A 21,711-nucleotide genomic window follows, 5' to 3' on the forward strand; every position below is an offset into this window, starting at 1 on the left:
AAATAAACATTGTTTATGTCGTAACATCTATTGGCACAAAATATTATGCCGTCAAGCTCCTTGTTTGCATCGAGCATACAAGTACAATATACTTAGTTGCTATGTATTATTGTAATAATAAAAAAATATATTATATGAATTTATTTTTCTATACCATAAAATCTTTCAATAATCGTTAATTTTGATGATCTTTCGGGCGTTTGACGCACATTTTTTTCTTGTTCTAATTCATTGTTGTCTATTTATAAATCCGAATATATTGTTACGAGCTCGTTGATAATCAAGTCGTTTATTTGAATGACATTCTAGATCAGTCTTGTTCAATCGATAGAACACATTTAAAATAGATTGCTGTACTTATAAAATTAAATATATATTTTCTTTATATTATTTTATTTAATCGTAATTGGAAACCAACCTATCTGATACACTTACCTATAAATTATATCGTAGCGTCAGAAACTTCAAATATATTGATAAAATATTAGTAAGTTAGAAAGTTTCACTGACACGACGGACTCTCATATATAATTCGAGGTCTCGGTCAGTTTTCTTAAGACAACGTAGCGTCTATCTTACGATCGATTCTGAAGTTTTCATGTCTCTAGAACTTGGAGCATTTAAATTTTACATGACATCGCTGTATGTTCTAGAATTTACGAAACGTACTGAACGGTGAATTATTAAAAGTTTATTTCGTTGAGTATTCTTGAAAATTCAGAGAGAGTACTACGTGTTTTTTTGTTATAATACCAAGACAAGACAGAACAATCAAATCAATGAAGTTAATTGTTTGTTCACTCGGTTCAGCCAATCAGGAGACAATCGATCCAGTGTACGTTAGTGTGTATGCAAATACATACAAAACTGATGTACGAAGTTCGTAAAATGACACAGTCTGAGGAGTTACGATTCAAGCCCAAATTTTGTTATTTTATCAAAATATGTAGGCATATAAGCCCCTTGATGGTGTAGGCTACCACTGTAGATATTGTCATAGTTAGGAATATATACATAACATAGCGTCACTAATTTTAGAACTGTGATGGCCTTGTTCCGTAATTACGCTGGCTCACTCACGCCTCAAACCGGAATACAGCAATACTAAGTATTGCTGTTTGGCGGTAGAATATATGGCCAGTGAGTGGTAACTACCCAAAGGGACTTGCATATAGTCCTACTATGATTATAGGATATATATTTCTATTATATGTATACAGATATAATTAAAAATATATATTTTGTTATATAAGTTTGATGTAGACTTCTACACCTTCATTAAAGTTAACAAGGATGTAGAGTTTTATGTATACTGTTGTATATTATCCTCTTCGTCGTAACTGGTCGTTAGTTAGTTCGTTAGTTCAACAGATGACAATTTGTATACATGCAGAAAGAAAAGATTGATTTTTTAAAAGCTTTTACTAGTTATTTTATAAAACTTAAAATTGAAACTAAATACGCAAAAACTAAGGAACTGATTTTAATGAAACTTTTTGTGATAAGACTTAATGTATGTAGTCTTTTTGAAGTGATAACTTCTTATGGGAGGGTAAACCGCTTCGTTACGTAACGCGTTACGACTCGTAATTGCATTTTTGCGACACGCTTCCACGAAAATATCTCAATACACAGTTTGTGAGTATCCTTAAAATTAACCACCGAGGCCAAAATTAGGTATTTTCGCTTTACTTAAAGTAACACATTAAAAGATCATACCATACTTTAAATAACATCACTATGACGCCCAAAAAGATACTCTACAAAACATTCATTATAAAATATTAATAATAATAATAAACGTCCTCGTATTTCATAAGAATTAACTTTTCATCTCAGTAACAATTCTCAACTTCTCTCTCAAACTCGTGAAAAAGATATAAAAAATATTTCGACCAACAATTACACCATATTTTAGGGATAATAGCGCAAAGTTTATACAGCAGTAAACAGGAACTCTTGGGACGCCGCAGCCTTAAACTGCTGCATTAAAACATCCATAAAATTGCTTTAATTAATGTTACATTAAATAAACTTGGCGTATGGACTTGTATGTCTAGCTACTAGCGTCTGCCCTGTGGCTTTTCCTGTGTGTGAGGAACAGGGTAGTTCCATTCATCCATTTCTTTTTGAAACTATGATAAAATATCAGTCTAAATATTATTCTAAAAATAATAACTTAAGGTTGTTTGTACAACATAACCATCACGCGACATTGGGTTACCAAAAGCTGCGTTCTGAATCTTGGTTCAGCAAAATAAAAGCTGAAAGGGCTCAGTGGTTAGAACACCTGAAAACAAGGGTTTGCACCCCTGAATTATTTTGCTCAATAGCTCGGTTGTGAAAGAAAACATCGTGCGAAAACTTGCATTTGTCAAATTTTTATTGGACATAAAATATATGTATCTAACATCGGGTGTTGAAAATAACTCCTAACCTTTATATAAAGAAGAGACCATAGACAAGCAGAGCATTTACAGTTACTCACTAAATTTTACTCCCATTAAATAAAATATATTTAAGTATTCCGACAGAAGATCCTCGGTTAAGTTGCTGCTGGACTCAGAAAAAGATCAGAGACTGCTCCTATCTCCTGCAAGTCTGGCTGTACAGGGAGATTAGCTGTCGTGGCTTAAACTGAGCCAATATAACTAGTGGTATTATATTAAGATTAATACATGAGCAGAATATCTTCTAGATAAAGAATTAGGGCTTACTAATTACTAAAAAAACCTTTCTATTTAATTAATAGTCCTTAGTATAAACAAATAATATCATATTAATTTATATAACATACATAGTGTAGCTTGTTTAAATCGAATTACGTCTTGGTTATTTTTTATCGTTTCTAGTTTCTACGCCACTTACTATATTAGGACTCAGGTGCAGCCTCAGCCATCGATCTATTACAAAGGCAATCATGAAGATATGGTTGCTATCGAGAAATATAGTTCTCGATTACATCCATTTACAATATCGAAAAACTGTTGTTTTTAAATTCGACGATCATTCTTTCAAACATATTTATACATACATACATACATATATTATATATATAAAATAACAAGTCCTGTTTGATTGATTCATCATCGCCGAACGTAAACTAGGGCCTTAGAGCCTTGAAATTTGGTGAGTAGAATCATTTTATTGAGTAGACACTTACTAAGAAAGGAATTTTGGAAGTTCAACCCCTAAGGGGGTAAAAAGGGGGTTGGACGGTTGTATGGAAGTCCGACATTTTTGAAGTAAGAAACATGAAACATTATTTTTGGGATACTGATTAGAAATCAGTAGATATATATTTAAGATTTTCTGCATATTCTATCCCTAAGGGGGTGAAATAAGGGTTAAAAGTTAGTATGGAAGTCAGTTATTGTTTAAGTTCGAAACATGAAACTTTATTTTTGGGATATTGATAAAAAATGAGTAGATATGTATTTAAACGTTTCTGGATATTCAACCCCTAAGGGGGTGAAATAAGGGTTGAAAAATTGTACGGAATTTGTTACGTTATTTTTTAAGTTAGAAACACTAAACTTTATTTTTAGGGTAATGGTTTAAAATTTGTAAATACGTATTTAAGCGTTTCTACATATTCTACCCCTAAGAGAGTGAAATAAGGGTTGAAAATTTGTATATAACTACATAAAATATAATTTCATCTTATAACTTTGGACAATATATTGTTGCCTAAGGTATGTCTTTTTACATTGGAAATTATTTTAAATCAATTTTGTTGAAATTTTAAAGAGCGACCTTTAGTACGAATTCGGTCATGTTCGAATACGAATTTCCACCAGCGTCCTTTCTGATCATTTTATTTCGGTTGCTTTGAAATAAATTCCTAGTTTTTATACATTTTCGGCAAGCTAAGTAAACGATTATGTTTTTAAAATAATCTGCAGAACAAGTTTCATAATTATTTTTAGATTAAGGCATATTTGATGGAAAAAAAATTTGAAATAATATCGTTTTCCGTCTCGCATTTTTAAATTTGGACCGATAATTATTGTTTAAATATTGTGAAATATCCAGTGTTTAATCTTTTTTATAAATCAGAAGAAAAAAATAGATTTTAATTGATACTTTTTTTTTAATAAATTTTTGAAGTTGCATTTTTGACTTATTTTGAAAAAATCTAAAAAACGCGATAACTCAAAAATGGTTCACTTTTGCATTATGCATATGGGGGTTAAAATTATCGCAAATAGTCACCCCTATCACCTCCTAACGGGAATACGTCGAATTACCAATAACCCTGTATACTGACTATTACTATAGAGACCCCCGGCATATGATCCTACTTTAACATAGCCTTCTGAACTACTGAGATAAGATAAGATATTAAATTGCAACCATCGGTTTTCTCGCCTGTTTTCCGCCATCTTAAGTACGTTTAGTTTTTACAATAATATGTATTTCGATGAAAAGTATTTATATTCTGTGTACATTTGTAACTTTATTTTATTGTTCTTTGTTTAGTATATTTATTTGTAAAAGCAGAGAACGCATCGAAAAAAATAATGGCCGACATTTATATAAATACACGCACCCAAGTAAAGTACTTGACGTTTGGCGCGTGTCAAGCGTGACTGTCACGCACACCAAGATAATGGCGCGTTTGATATTTACAAGATTTATACAGTAACTATTTTTAATTCATATTTGTATATATTTAATAACGTATTATTATTAATTCTTATGTCAATAAAATTTAATAATCGAGGTATTAAAATAGATAAAATAAGGTTCTTTGCACAGTTTTTGTCTTATTGATTGTTTTGTATATTTTGCGTTATGTGATTTAAAAATCAATGCTAATATTAAATGCCTTAATAAATAAAACTCATATATATTATATTTATAATGTCTGCATATACTTTATAAATAGGGGAGAATTGGGGAGAAACGTCAAAAGTTTCGTTTGTAATACTAGGTTACGGTTTTGACGTTTGTAACTTTTCTGCAGACGTCGAGTTTAGCAGATTTGACGCCGGGGGCAATATTGTTTTGTGCAACGCCTCAGAGGAAAGCAAAAATATACATATATTACAGGACAATTTTATGGGACACTAGCTGCTCGTCCCGACATCGCTCGGCTATATTACAGATTATGTCTACATGTATGTTTACATAGCGCACGCAATGAAAGCTCTCTAAAGGAATAATTTTCCCCCTATTTGCAACATATATCATTGATACTCCTATTGATCGCAGCGTGATTTTATACAGCCTTACGTGAGTTACAGGCTTACTTATTTATACTAGTTGAAACTGCAGCTTTATCCGCGCGAAATATATAAAACTTTACCTATGTAACACCAACCGTCTACAACCCATTCTACGATGTCGAGGGGTCAATTAAAAAAAGTAACCTATGTCCTTCTCCGGGACTCAAACTATTTCCATGCCAAATTGAATCTTAATCGTTTCAGCGCTTTAAGCGTGAAGAGGTAATAGACAGACTTTCGCTTTTATAATATTAGTGTAGATTAAGAAACAGATTTCAATGATAAAAAAGTGATTATTAAAAAAAACACAATAAATTTATTCAATAATTGAAACGTGATTAAATTCAACTTTTATGATGAGTACTTTTCGTGTGCAATCCACGCGAGACAGCGCTAGACTGAACATTTATATTATCCTTATTGTCATATACTCATATATTGTTAAAAAGTTCAAAAATAGAAATCTGCAATAACAAAACACTTAAAAAAAAATCGATGATCCTCTTTGAAACATACTTCTTAATTTTTCAACGATTAAAAAATAAAAGAAGCCATGACCGAAAAACATTCTGATTTAAGTCTTGCTAATTTATATTAATATTTTTTTTATTTAAGAAACATTAAGACACCTTTAATAAATACGAGGTAAGAGTTGAATATATTTTTTTTACTAAAATTTTTTTTTAGCGATAAATTCGTCCACAAACACACAGCATAATGTTATCTAACTCTACACCATTTTCGTGTTCTCAACACGCAACGGATTTTATAACGGTTTTCACTAATAATAACAAGAAAAGGCCTAGAGAAAAGTCCCAGATAATATGTCAGATGATATGAATAATCGAATTAGGAATTTAATTCTACCGCAAATATTATCGTACAATTGTACAATATTTTTGCCTAGAGCCGTGATGACCCAAGCAATAAGCCAGTCACGAATAACTACTGCATTCCGTATATCGCTTGGTTACGTCATACCGTGGACTGCCAGCTTTAGACTCGTTCAAACGAATGACAAGTTTCAGAGCCACAGAGCGTCGATTGAAATCAACGAATATTAATTAAAACTTTTATTTTAACAAAAATTAATGCTTGTCGAACTTTGTTGCCAGTTTATTTGTCATAATAATTAATTTCTGACAATTATATCAATTATGTTAAGTTATTGTTTAATACGAAATAAAATATTGATTGTACTATCTTAATTAATATACTTATTTAATAAATACTAATAATTTTCATCTCAACTAATATTATAAACGCAAATGTAACTCTGTATGTCTGTCTAAAATGAATTTGATATGAAGCAAGCCCGAAGTCCAAGGAAGGGAATTTGGCAAACGTACATACAATCCCTAAAACGCGAGCGAAACCGCAGGCTACAACTAGTAATCAATTCATAATAAATGAACTTATACTATTTATTAAAATTTCCTCGAATGAAGGTGTAAATGAATTAACAGTATCGCAGATATTTCAGCAAGAAATAATAATTTTATGAACGGTCACTAGAGCGGTTATTTATAGGACGCCTAGGGATGTAACAATGACAGGTTCAATTCAATCCTCCCTAGGCGATTGTCGTACCCACTCTTAACAAGCTTTAAGCTTAATCGGAGGGGTAAAGAGGTATCTTAGTAATTCATTAAAATGGGGATTTTCTACTATACTAGTAACATAATTTATCTGCAGACAACCAACCTGATTTATAACATTTCTTATCTTTGTGACATTATAATATTTTTTGTAAGTTATATTTTGAGATATAAAATATATTTTTTATTGATATATCACTTTTAAATAAAATGCCAGTTTATAAAAGGGAGATCGACAAGAGAGATTTACCAAGCGTGAGATTAATATAATTTTAATTTTGTTTTAGTTTAAAAGATATAACTTACTAGCTACAGTAATATGTGTAGGTAGGACGGGCCAATGGACAATGCCGCTGTAATAAATATTACCCATTCTTACATCGTCAATGTGGCGGCGATCTTGAGAACTAAGATGTTACGTTGTGCCTGTAGTTTTCATGGCTCACTCACTTCAAACCGCAACACAAAAATAGAATAGTAGAATATCTAATGAGTGGTTTGGTACATGCCTATACGGGCTTGCACGAAACCTGCATTCAACATTTATATATAATATTATGCGTCAATAGAGCAATGGTTTACGGGCCGCCTAGCGATGTAAAAGTCACAGGATCGATCCAGACCCCTTCGGTTATTGTCGTCCCCACTCCTAACACAAGTGACAAGCTTAAGAAGGGGTAAATAGGAATATTAGTAATTCCTTAATTAATTTAGGGCATTGCTGGTATCCTTTTTTTTAAAGTGATAAGTAAATAAATAGTATATAATTTATCTATTGATTTACGTGGAGCACCACACCGAAGCTCCCTTATTTAATGAATTATGCACCTAAACCTGCCTCATGAACCTCTTCGACCATTAGCGAAACTCGTATGAAAATCTTTTCGGTAATTATTGAGTTTATCGCGTTCAGACAGAGACGAACGTGGCGAGAGAATTTTATTTTAAAATTATGTAGTAATTCTAGTAATTTACATACATTTTATTAAAAATCTCTCAATCTCTTTCTGCCGTTGACGATTTTACATTCGAAAGAAAAAGACAGAACATTGTTTAACTCATCTCTCCTTAAACAACATTTATAAGTAAATATAGAATCTACTAAAATGAAACTCAGTGGTTGTTTGTTCTTTTCCATTAATTAAATACAGGATTATTTATATATCCTATGTTTAACTTCACCATCACGATTTCGAACGGATAAAAATAAGTAACATTACGATGGTCTTTTAAGTTCAATATCACTCTAGCTCGATTTTCGTTTGTTTCTTGCGCAAGCACCGCGACTCTTTAGCGTGAGTTTCTTCAAAATACCTTCGGAAATCTTTATTCAAAGAAAACGCTCATACCCATACCGTAAAATACATTAAATCGGGGTTTCACCACGATATTTTTTTTCTTTTATGAGTTTATTTTTATTTTAGTGACTAAATCACTCAGTATATAAATAACGAAATTTAATTTATTTAAATTTATCTATTTAAATTTCGTGCTTTATTATGTAAAACGAGAATCCCGATTTTTTTTTAATTGATTAATTCAATTGTCTATAAAATGTAAAGCCAAGGTGTCACTGTATACATGCTATGTATTTAATAAATTACATTATTTTATTTACAGGAATTTGACACGAACACAGTTAATACAATAAAACGTATTGAAAAAAATACAAATGTCGTTGGAATTATGCACTTTCATCAAAGTATGTAAAAATGTATAATTTATAAATACCATTTTATCTTTTTGAGTAAATTCAATTTATATTTTTAAATTAAATTGTAATCATTTTATTAGTTTAATATTAATTGTATAAATCAGATGCTTCCTAATTATAGTCTATGGTCGATAATGTTACTAACGTCAAACTGAATTTCCATCTTGGTTTAATTTTAATTAATCGTTACGAGCATATTCCTAATACGCGTTGTCAAATTAAAGATTAAAGATTTATTGAAGAAGACAATTTTTTTTTTTAAATTAAATTAGAAAAGTAACAAAGCAAATGAGCCACATGATTTTAAGTGGTGAACGTGCCTTACATCATCTTTATCCTGCTCTTTATTAAATTAGATGCTAACTATATCCCTTTTTTTTATTAACACACTAGTGAATGTATCAATTAATAAAGTGCCACAATCATATGCGGAAGATTGTAGAAGTACATGTACTATTGTCAAATATTATGTTTCAGATAACGTTCAACTGTGCACTGTTCCAGAAAGTATGACAAATATATTAATAAACAAATTGCCGTCTTTAACATCTATCTTTCAGCACAGTATTGGTGAAATTGTAAGTAATTAGCTTAGTAACATTATAATAATTACAATAATTTAAAAACAAAAATATTTTAATTTTCTTTTCTTATTCATTTGATGTTATTTCAATTGAATATTTTGATATTACTTCTATGCTTAAGCTACCACTCACTCATCATATATCCTACAACATCCAATCATCATCATCAACAGCCACCGTGGTAAGTGATCACCGCTGCTCATAGACAATGACAATGTAAGAAATATTAAACATTGTGGTCCAATTTGAAGGATGAATGAGGCAGTTTAACTACAGGCACAAGGGACATAACGTTGTGAAATGATCTCTTGGTTCCTAGTTCAGTAGACATGATCGCCAATTCAAATTCGGGAATGCACAACTATTTATAAATGATTTCTATAAATATATCTATCCATCAATCAACACTGGAGCAACTTAGTGCAACGTTATCTTTAAAAACAATGTAGTTTGTGATAATTAACGGACTGTTATTTTTGAATATATATTATTTTATTAAACTATTACTAATCATATTCGGCTTTATAACAGGATATCTTAGACGAATTGATTGGTTATCGAATCATGACCAACTCGATTGAAATCATGGCGGTCGCAGATAAAGAGTTCACGAGTTATGTAATACACAGGTTACCTAAACAAAAACAATAAAGGAAATATTACTTAAAAGGAGCAAGAATTAAAAAACGTAATTTATAATTAATTGTGACGTATCATTAAACATTTTAGAGAAGAAATTCGGTCCGCTAGCTTTGCTTGCTTGTTTTATTTTTATTCATAGATAACAATTATGAAGATAGTATCTAATTTATTAAAAGACTCGCATGATGAATGGCTTGTCAGGATCGTAAGTAGCTTTTTAATACGACTTTTACTTTTTTGTGGAAAGAACAATATTTTGTGGAGACGCTTTTTTTAACATCCTTTTAAAGTAATTTGCATATTTAATTTATTTAAAAATATGAGGTTCTTATTCTTAACGGCCTGCTTTTATTTCACTTTATTTTTGAGTTCGTAATAAATTCTGCGGAGACTCTTACTTACGACTGATTTCTGGAGTTGAGAATGGTAAGGTATGGTACCTAGCCCACAGTGAAATACCAAATTAGTTCTCGCAACTCATATACTAATAAGATTCGTGATCAAAATAAAAATAAAAAAAATAAATTATTAACATAATTCTTTAATATAAAAAATGTGATAATTATTTTTATTTTTTTCTTAATACACGTCGCATTATGTGTAAAGAAACCGTAACGACTAATAAAAAAAACCTAACCCCATTGCAATCTTCGAAGTATTCATGTCAAAGATATATAAGTAGAAAATGGGCTTTAATGGGGTTGAGAAAATTTGTCACCGTACTGGATATGACAGTTGTGGAAACAAAGTTGTATATTTTATTATTAATTACACTTATCACTGATGGCGAGTGATTAAAATTGACACTGTTCGAAATATTAACCAAATTTAGTGCTGACAATACGACCGACTAAAATATACTCTTTGCTTTGTAATATCGAGTCCTTTGGCTCACTCGCTTCGAAACCAGTAGGAAGCGATGAAAAGTATTGTTATTAAGCGATATTAAAACTGATGGGTGGTACTTAGACAGGATCTAGACTCAGATGGGATCACACAAACGACCAAGAACAAAACAATCGCATAAACCATTTACAATTTCTGCGTAGAATGTGTAATTTAATAATAAACTTTAAAATATGTATTTAATCAAACAGACAGCATCCTTGAATGAGATTAATCCTGTAGTCGACAGAATTATGGAAGACGATTCCGTTGAAGGAGTTATCATGACAAATAAAGAAGGTACATATTTTCATTTTTATAATTTTATGTAATAAATATATACTAGGCGTTCTGGGCGAGTCCCACTTACTCCCCTACTTCACGTGGGGGAAACGATTTTTCCTTTACAAAAAAAGTAAATTCCTTGGAATCCGCTAAATAAGCTAATCAGAAGACAAATACGGCAGTTCACTGGTGATAATTAGAAAAGAGACAAATTATCATATGCAAAACATCCATTCTATTGTTACCATAATTTTATAAAATTATTAAATATTTTTTTCATAACATAACAACGATTCTTTTCAGGAATACCTATTTTAACAAATGTTAACCTAATGGCCGCCACAAACTATGGCCTCGGTATGAAACGCTTGGGAGAGATGACACAAATAAGTACTAAGGAAATTGTAATATTCACTGGCATATTATTATTAGTACATAAAACATTTATAACAACCTAATTGATGTTGATGAATGTTTGATATGAAAAGCGTCCCCTTTACTTTATATTAACGTTATATTTTGTAAAAATTAATTTTACTTTCCAGGATATTTTTGACGATGTGTTAGTATTACGACTCATAACGAAGAAAATTGAAATAATAGTGGCACCAAATAAGGAATTTAATATAATTGTCATGCAACACGCAAGAGACAAACAAAAAATCAATAAATCCAATAAACAAACAAAAATTGACACTAAGAAACTTATAAAACAGTAGCCATTTTAACTTAAATAAAGCTATAAAAAAATTATTTTCTATCTAATTGTAAATTATAACTAAATTCGTTATACATAAAGATTATTTTTATGGTTGCGTTTTTAGTCCTACTACACTGGACAGGGAGTGTGTACTTGATTTCGCCTTGAATATTGGAACATCTTGGCTTCCAATGATAAATAGCATAATATCTTAACTAGCATTGAATTTCAATGGAAAAGACTACTTGCAAATCGAAATTTCTTAGCAGCAAATTTTCTGTGTCAAAGTGTACTAGCAATTGATTTAATATAATTTTCTTACTAAGAGTTAATGGTATTGAAATAAATCTATAGTTTTCGAGGACCCAAGTACTACACAATGCTTAGATTGCAATTAAATTAAATTGTGCTCATTAGTCAGGATGAAGTGCAATAGCGTCAATCGTAAAATTTACTTCTAAATATAACTAACTAAACTACATATTAATTAGTTTTCAATTTAAAGTCTTGATTGTTACTTTTAGGTAACAGTTCAATGACGGTATGTTATGAAATAATTGGTTTAAATGAGAATATTGAATTTGCTGAAAAATAGTTTTCACGATCCGATATTTTAAAAAAATTTAGTCGCCACGAAATAGTTCAATTTGTCATTTGCCTTTAATAAATGTCTTAAAATTTAATCGTATATTTTCGAATCAACTTACAAAAAAATAGTTTCTAGCAACATCGACTAAACCATAATTACTATGACCGGATACAATTTCATTATATTTTTTTCTTCTACATCTAGATGTAGAAGAAAAAATTATAATTCTATAGTCTATATCTTAGCTATTATCTTTGGTTTAAGCGTCACTTAGATAAAATAAAGCTGACATTGTGTCCGCATGACGCATAAATTGTGTTTTATGTATATAGTAATTTTGTAAAATCTTAAGATAAACAAATATATAAAATGGCAGAGAAATACGATAAAAATGGTTATAACAGTAGTGATTTTAAAAGAAATGCAAGTCAAGATATGGCAGAACATGATCACGAACAAGATGGCGAAGAGGGGTCCAAACTTAACGAAAAAGCCGGCGAATATATGAGAGAACTATTGAGTGAAAAAATCAAATTGAATAACACAAAGTTTCCTATTTCATCCCGTCTTATTGACACAGGTTTGTCTATCATTTTATCTATTCAATAACTAACTAATAAATTTTAAGAATTTTATCTTAAAGGTATAACAAATAACAAAATAAGCATTTAATACTAGAAGTATAAAAATAATTGCATTTTAATTGTCTTTAAATACAAATATATGTATGCATATATATGTATTGCATGTATTGCACTAAAATAACGATACAATAATTACACCAATTAAATCGTTATTATTAAATTAAATTTTATTATGTCATAGTGACCTGTATTATTGTTATTAATAATAATTGTTGTTTACTATAAAATATCAAATAAGTAGAATCTTATGTTACGTTGATAAGAATAATGACAGGCCAAGTATCTTGAGATCATTTACCTTTTAAAAGCAAGGTACCAATTAACGGTATTAGTTCAGACTCATTATCACGGTTCGCTTCTATTTTAAAATGTTTATTTTATATTTCAATAAATGAATTACACATTTTATATTAATTTATTGTTATTCAAACAATACATAAAACATTGAAATATAGAAACAAATATCATTTAACAAGCTCAAAACATTTTTTAAAGCATGCCTTTATATATTATTAATCTAAACGACCACAAATGAAGATAAATAAACCTTAAATTGATGTATTAAATGTGATTTGTTAATAGCTCAACTATATTGTGCTTTACTAACAGTAATTGATTAATATATCTTTACTTATAAATACATACTTATATCTACTTTCATTTTACTTGCAAATCCAATAACAGTCTTTGACATTCAAAACCCCAATTTAGTTTGCAAATCTATAATGAATATAGATTATTCAAGCTCTTGACTAATGAAAGCATCTATTCAATGTCAAATATTGATTATCTGGGTTTTGTCCTCTTATGCTTTGTGCAAGCCTGTCTATGTATAAAACACCCACTCTACAGATATTCTACTGCAAAACAGCTGTACTCAGTATTGCGTTCTGGTTTGAAGATTGAGTGCCAGTGTAACTATAGGCAGAGGGGACATAACATCTTAGTTCCCAAGGTTAGTGCTGCATTGGAGATGCTCATCTGCCTGTCCATATCATAAAAAAATAATATAAAAACTATGCCATGAAAAAGTAAATCTTAAAATCTTTTATTTATTTTTTAGAAGTAGCAAAAGTGCAGGCATCAGGACGTGTACCACCAAAAGACTTTAAATATCTAGATGTCTACAGGGAAAAAGCAATCAAAGTCACTGTCAAAGTATTGGTACCGGTCAAAGAACACCCTAAGGCAAGTATATGAGAATATGTTGTCGGGTAGTCTATATTGTCTGACCTGAATGTAGTACCTGCAAAATATTCCCATCAAGATATTCATAGTCGTAGGACAGACAGGCTCATTTCACTCTGTTTTAGGCTAGTAATAATATTATTCAACTCTTTTATCAAAATATTCTCATGGCAAAATAAAGTAAACCAGTAGATGAGAAATCCTTAGCCCACCAGTTGCCATTTACGCACTTTTACAATACATAAATACTATAATTTAATATTGAATTTGTAGGTAAATTTTGTCGGCAAACTATTGGGACCAAAGGGTAATACTATGAAACAATTGCAAGAAGAAACAATGTGCAAAATGGCTGTACTCGGCAGAGGTTCCATGAGAGACAGGTAAAAAAAAAATTATATTCTATCTGAAGCATTGATACAGATTTCAGGTAAAAATTACATAATCTATGAGGTATAAGATACAAATTTGTATTCAGAGAAATTATAATGTTAAGTATATTATAAACTTTTGAAATGTATATTATCTTTAGTAAAGTATTTAAAACTAGATGTTTCACCTGCATTAATTGTTTGTGCTCCATCTTTATATGGCCATATGGCCCCATAGAGTGATGTTAAGTATTCTAAAGTATATCAAGAATCTGATTATCAAATGCAAGAATATTACTAATCTGACTTTTACAAATTCCAAAGATTAATGCGATAAAAAAAATATGTAAATCTGATTATTCAAGCTCTCGACCAATTGCTTATTTTGCTTTTCTCTTGTGGTTGGAACAGATTTAAGATGGGTATATTTAATGCTCCTTCAAAAGAGCTAAACTATAATCATGTAATTTGAATCAAAGCTGTAACATGCCCAGACACTGCGAATCGGTGCAAAAATGTAATCTAATTTCAAAATTTTATTCAATAAATTATTTCCAGACAAAAAGAAGAAGAACTCCGTAACTCTCTTGATCCGAAATATGCCCATTTATCTGATGAGCTGCATGTAGAAGTATCTGCAATGGCACCCCCTGCGGAAGCTCATGCCAGAATTGCATATGCTCTGGCAGAGGTCAAAAAATATCTTATTCCTGATGCCAACGATATGATCCGACAGACACAGATGCGGGAGATTATGGAAAGAGGTTAATTTTTATAAATAAATATATATATATATAAATTAGCACTGGTAATCCATGGGTAAATATGTATGTGGAATATTTGGTCAAAAATTGGACGTCTTTATGTGGGTATTGTGCAAAATGAGACAGCATTTGGACATAATCACTGTTTTGTCAATTTGTCACAAATAACAAACAAACAACTGAACTGGAAGCACGCTGACCACAAACTGTAAAGCACACAAGTTGCATCTAAAAACATTTTCATGAATCATTCTGTCCAATTATGGAAATCATATAAAAAAAACTTGTTTCTGAGACATGGCGGATTTTTTTGTTATTTTATTACACCCCTAAACAGTAATATCAAAGCAACTGTTCAACAGTGAATGGCGAAAATTGCAACTAAAATTACTGTAGTTGTAACTTCTGAGATTTCACTTTAGTAATAAGCTACATTAACAGTATGTCCTCTCTGAAAATGGTTTGATAAAATCGAGCGCGCTTCTTGGTCAAATCAAATGGCTTGCTGACTCGACTTGCTTTTACACACTTGCATCCCTTTTCACGAAACCACAGCCACAGATTATCTTATCAAGTTGGACAATTGTTTTAAATACTAGTCAAGGGTTCACAAACATCATCATATACAATTTTCACTTATGGACAAATCTGTCCGCCAGATATGGGATTGCCGAAGCGGCCTTTGCTAGATGTGCCCGATAGCAAGAGCGTCGTATACAGTGCTTGCACCGTCACCAAACATTCCTTCTCCTACCAGAATCCTGTGCTTAGGATGACAGGTCAGGTCTATTATTGTTCCATTGGGGTAAATTGTAGGGAAAGGGGATAGTTGAGTTTAAAAATCGTAGTTCTGACCTGGTAGTATTATGTTGTTGCTTTTAATTATCGTGCGTATATGACGCTCTTACTTATTATTATTATAATTAGGATAAATGTATTTATAGTATAATTATTAATTGTATTGGCTGAGAATCAATAAAATATTGTAGAGACACATCACATCAAAATCTCACTGTATTAAATAAAAATATTTATATGAATATATTGTTATTGTTCCAGGCGCCCCGCCCCCACCACTCGCCGCGCCCCGCTCCGCGGCGCCCCGCATGCCCCCGGCGCCCATGAGGCCCATGCCGGCTAAAACAAAGGTCTTCAGCATACTGGACCGAGCGCGCTCCGCCATGGAGTCGTCATATTCGTATGAAGATCCTTACGCTGCGCCAGAACCACACGTAAGATATTTACATTTAGCTTAAAGTATTTGTTTGATGAAACATGTGTACTTTCACTGAATATTAAATCCAGTCAAGCACCACTCAGTTTTCTGATGATAGATTTAAAACATATCCCAATTAAATTGTTGTCTGTTATGTTGTAATATAACAATGGAAAATATTGTATTGATATTGAATTTAGCATCTGAAATGATATTCGTTATTTATGAGATCATTAATATTTTTTTAATTTTATATTATGCGCATTAATAATAGAATTGAAATTAATACACATACTCACCGATCTCATTCACATTAGATATACACCCGCTCCACGCAGGTGCCCCGCGGGCCTCCCCGGGCCGCGCCCGAGCCCGAGTACTACTACGAGCGCAGCCAGGAGCGCTACTACGAGGACGACTCGTACTACAAGGAGGAGCCCCGGGAGTACAAGGCGTCGGCGCGCGACGTGGGCACGCGGCGGCCCGGCCCGTCCAACGCGCCGCGCCACTACGCGCGCGCCTCGCCCTACGCGCGCGCGCCCAAGTAGTACCGCGCTGTTCGTACTTTACTAGTGTGTGGAACGAGCTCTTAACGATTGACGACTCCCGACTCCTTTATCAATTTGAGCAAAACATATTAATAATTCTTATATTTATCTTAAATAACATTTTAGCATATATCATTATATGCTAATATGTAAAATTCCTGTTACTACAGAGTAAAAAGAAGGCTGGTCCTGTTTGAATTTATGGACACGTAAGATACCTACGCGTTTGTGTAATTGACATTACTGTTGATATAGAAATGGACTGTCCATTACTCTACTTTGAAGTTGTTAATTACTTTGGGACCGAAATGTGTCATATAATTTTATATGATTTCTACGTCCAGACTAATATTTAATACAAATGGGAGGGCCATTTCAAGTTAAAGTTGTCAAAATCCCTCACAGGATGCTTACTTTCTAAGCATATAATTGTAACATTCATAGTTTACTACGACTGAAATACTGTTGTATTGTACATAAATAAAAGGAAAATTAATTTCCTATATAAAGACCATTAGAAAAAATATTTATTTATTTAATGACAATGATGACCCTTACTAAATCTGACTATAGTTCGACGAAACAAATAACAGTTTATATCGTTAGACTCTGATTCACGCACATATTTTATGTTAAGCTTTTTTTAAATAAGATATCTCATTAATTTTATTTTGCTCGTATGTTAAATTTTGATATGATTTGACGGAATAATAAGAAAATCTATTATTTTGTTATTTAACTGTATTCATATTAGGATGATAAATTTTCAGGACAACACAGAAGAAACGTTCACATAAGATTGGTGAGTATATAACAACAAAAACAGAATGGCAAAAATAAGCAAATAAAAATGGACTCAAAATTCAAAAAAAGTATTTATATGACAACACTGTTAATAAAAAGAAAAACGTAATGTATGACAAAAATACAATAAATATAAAATTAGGTATCAAAAAGAAATTATTGTAAAATATACTGATTATAATATATATAAAATAAATAAATAATAAATTGTGAACTTTCTCTGTCAACACAATGCGTGGGCATTGCTTAAAAATCATTTTATAGAAATTAGTTTTGTTAAAAGAACAAATTCAATTTTTAAATAAAAGTAGTCTTTACTATAAAGTTCAACTTTCAATAATATTGAACTTTTTAAAAATAAATATTTCAACATCTTTTAATCTAGATATTAAATAATAAAAACTAGAATTAGTTTAAATCGTAGGCTTACTAATCCTTAAATTATGTAATACAAATCTTAACAAAACTATTCCTCAAACTCCGAAACAAGAAGACAAAATAATATGTATTGGAAAAATTGTGTGACTTAGAAATAAAATTATTTCAAAGGAAAAACCGTAATTTTAATTTATAAAACTGCAGAAACGTAGGTGCAACCCTTACATACGGTAATTTAAAAGTATGTATTTTTTTAAACAGAATAATAAAGTTTTTGCATAGTTTATTTTTACCTTTTAATTGGATGAATCCAAATGATGTACATATTGGATGATTGATTAACTTTGGACAAAATTGGATGATTATGTAAATCATAAGGATCTACATAATTATTTCGCGCCGTCTGAGAAAAAACAATTGTTTCTTGAAATGGTGGCCAAGACCGAATATAAAAGACAGGATCCCTATCACATAGTTCGGTAAATAAGACAAAGTGTTTTTTATAATTTTACCATTAATACTTTATAACTATAAAAATTTTCAATCTTATTTAAAAAAAGAAAATTAATTTAGCCAAGGCACAAGTCTTTAAAGCCTAGAAAGATTAAACAAATAAAATAATAGTTTTGTCGTTTTTTCTTAAAATAATGTTTTCTTCTGTCGAAAATTAAGAAAATAATGACGGAGAAATTATAGAAGTTTGTTTGAAAATTAAATATTTGTAACAAAAATAAAAAAAAAAACTGATAAAATTATGCACTTGTATTTAAGTATTAAAAGCTACCAAACGTCGTGATCATCAGAGGACAATCTAAATAATGTAAAATGTGTTAAATGAAAAGGTAAGCTGATACATTTTGTATATTATAGGGCAAAGTAATAAAAAATAATTAAACACTTTTAATGTTGACAAAATTTAAATTATCATTTAATATATTTTTTATGACAGGAAATCACAATGATCCTACTAAAAAAACGAAAAGAAAACATAAATCTGATCATTATTTGTAACAATCTAAAATTTAAAGCATTTTTAATTGGAAATAAAAATAATTATTATGTTTTTCGAATTGTATATATATTATGTAAAAGCAATTTTTTTTTATTGTTCAATAAAACTCATAAATAAATCAAAGAAGAATGAAGAAATGTCAGCGCAGAATAACTACTCTTATATCAAAAATAAAATTGTAACCGTCATTTATCCCATAACTAAATAAATAAGGTAAGTTAAAATAATCACACCTAATTGAGAAACTTCAACATTAATCAATTCCATTCAATACATATGAAAATTAAAAATAACTGATTTAACTATAGATCAACTGTCTATTTAAATCTTTATAGAAAAAAACTTAACTAAATAAATCAACCAAACCACAATGGACAATATTAATTTCAGTAATTTAAATCGCTTTCTGATTAAATTGAAACCAGAAAAAGGACAATTTGGTCGATCAAATGATGATGACAAATGGATCGTTTTGTGCTGTTCTAATCCACAGCGAATCAAATAAAGGTTATTGAGATTTGAAACAGAAAATCATTTTTATAGTGAATTTTAATAAAATACATGCAAAACTATAATGTTATGAATTTTATTTTAAACAAATCAATAACTTTTATTTATGAATAAGTGGATTGAAATATTTCTGCACAACCGTTCTTTCAATCGGAAGGATTGGAAACCAATTAATAAATATAGTATCATCACAAAATATTCAAACAAACAAAACAATTTGCGAAAACGACAAAAGAGGGCAAATAAGCTTAACTAAGACAAAAAAGGTACAAATGGGCTTACAATTCAACTTAAGTATAAAAGGAAGCATGCCATATCGTCCAATCAAAATGGAAAATAAAAATTAAGAAAACAAAAAGACGAAAGAAGAATCGAGATGACGCTGTGGTTGTATCGTAACTAAAAGTTGTGGATTCTAACACTGGTAAGCAGCAGTGAGTTATCATGTGTTCAATTCAATTCATTTTGTGTTTGGCGGTGAAGGAAAACATTCCTGAGGAAACTTTCAAGTGTCGATAAATTTGCCACCACATGTTGGACCAGTGTGGATTAAACTCTAAATTGCGATGACTCTAGTCCAACCATGAGATAATTAACAGGGGTTTATAACTCTCTTGTATTAATATATCATAATTCATTTTGATTTTTTCATTTCAAACAATAAGAGTTTTATTTACATAACTTGTTCTTCACTTCGATCAACAATACCACATTGGTATCTTTTGTTAATCGAAGGTCCGTTTAAAGCCCCATAACATCATTGAATATAATCGCCGAATATGTTTTCGTTTTATAAATTATCAATTTAAAAATGAATATGTTTTTTATAAGTATATTATAAAAAAAATATTCAGTAGAATAATTCCGCCTAAATTTATTTATTAATATATATTTAATAAAGAAGATTTCTACAATTTATTGTTTTAATTACGGCCCTGTCATTTATTTTTGTTTTAATATTAATATTCGTCACGTTAGCCTGTTAGGGATTTGGAGCCTGCGGCTTCATAGTTAGCTCCTAGACCAATGTTTATATTTAATATAATTCATATAGTTTCGTTTAATATAGTTTATTAAATGACGATTCAAAAGTACTTGTAAGTCTACTTGAATAAAATATATATTGAATAAAAATAAATAGCAATCGTATGAGTTATCACAAAATTACCGTTTTTGGCGTACAAAATTGCTACGTGATACTAGATTTTTGACATTTCATTCTCTTAAAATTGCTGACATTGTTGTAATCTATTGCAATAGCAAAAATAATAAAGATACATAAAGCTTAGATTAACATATTCCATGCGACTAATAGCTCAGCTTTATTATACATTACAAACATTTCTAATTGCAATTACACCAACATTCAAAAGAAGCCAAGCCATCGCTCGCTGCGACCTAGCGATACATAGTGCGGATCACACGGACCAACCTTAACTCAAAAATAAATGATAATATGAATAGCAACGTATAATAAACAAAATGTAGCTTGGGTTGATGAAAATCTCGATCGCAGCGCCATCTGGATTATCCTTTAACAGTAGTTCACTCCATACAGCTATTATAATGCTGAGTTTGAGTTGTAAGACTGTATGCAGAACCTTACTTCTAGTTGTGCCTTCCGCGCAATTCCTATTTTGCCAATGTCACATAGGAACATAGGATGGAGAACACACTAACATTAAATGGTTGAGATTACATTAATTTTTAAATTTAGAATCTCAACCAAAGATGTCATGTAAAATCAGTCTTTTTTTTATTTGAGCCATTGGAATAGGCTTAAGAATAATAAACACAATCCATTAATAACTTATTTATTTGAAATAATTAACTTATCTCCTAAATATGAGAACATAAATAAATGAATATGAAAATTTCTATACAAATCTCAATGGGAATATAAAACTGAAGATCCATTACTTTTTAAATAATATACATTATACAATATTTTTATTCACAAAAATATTATAATGCCCAGTTAATTTAAAACATAAATTAATGTTTTTCCACATCAGTTTTGATAACAAGGTAATTTGGAAAAAAAGCAA

General features: G+C 30.5%; 1 protein-coding gene across 4 annotated transcripts; it reads left to right on the plus strand.

Annotated features, from left to right (window-relative positions):
• The first annotated feature begins 12,481 nt into the window (after positions 1–12,481).
• On the plus strand, positions 12,482–18,318 carry LOC113396468 (KH domain-containing, RNA-binding, signal transduction-associated protein 2-like). 4 transcript variants are annotated; one of them, XM_026634406.2, is made up of 8 exons: positions 12,482–12,808; positions 13,936–14,060; positions 14,334–14,443; positions 14,990–15,195; positions 15,855–15,974; positions 16,255–16,427; positions 16,729–16,968; positions 17,730–18,318. In XM_026634406.2, the coding sequence occupies exons 1-7, from the start codon at positions 12,598–12,600 to the stop codon at positions 16,957–16,959; spliced, it is 1,176 nt and encodes a 391-aa protein (XP_026490191.1). In that variant the 5' UTR covers positions 12,482–12,597; the 3' UTR covers positions 16,960–16,968; positions 17,730–18,318. The 4 variants fall into 4 exon arrangements, with proteins under 4 accessions (XP_026490191.1, XP_026490190.1, XP_064074979.1 ...); XM_026634405.2 differs by having other exon boundaries at positions 16,729–16,955; XM_064218909.1 differs by having other exon boundaries at positions 16,750–16,955.
• The last annotated feature ends 3,393 nt before the right edge of the window (positions 18,319–21,711 follow it).

Source organism: Vanessa tameamea, chromosome 25 (genome assembly GCF_037043105.1).
Source record: "Vanessa tameamea isolate UH-Manoa-2023 chromosome 25, ilVanTame1 primary haplotype, whole genome shotgun sequence".
NCBI lineage: Eukaryota > Metazoa > Arthropoda > Insecta > Lepidoptera > Nymphalidae > Vanessa > Vanessa tameamea.

Coding starts and splice junctions, on each gene's coding strand:
- LOC113396468 (XM_026634405.2), top strand. CDS start 12,598: ATGGCAGAGAAATACGATAAAAATGGTTATAACAGTAGTGATTTTAAA. Junction 14,061..14,333: donor CGGTCAAAGAACACCCTAAG/GCAAGTATATGA, acceptor TTGAATTTGTAG/GTAAATTTTGTCGGCAAACT. Junction 14,444..14,989: donor AGAGGTTCCATGAGAGACAG/GTAAAAAAAAAA, acceptor AATTATTTCCAG/ACAAAAAGAAGAAGAACTCC.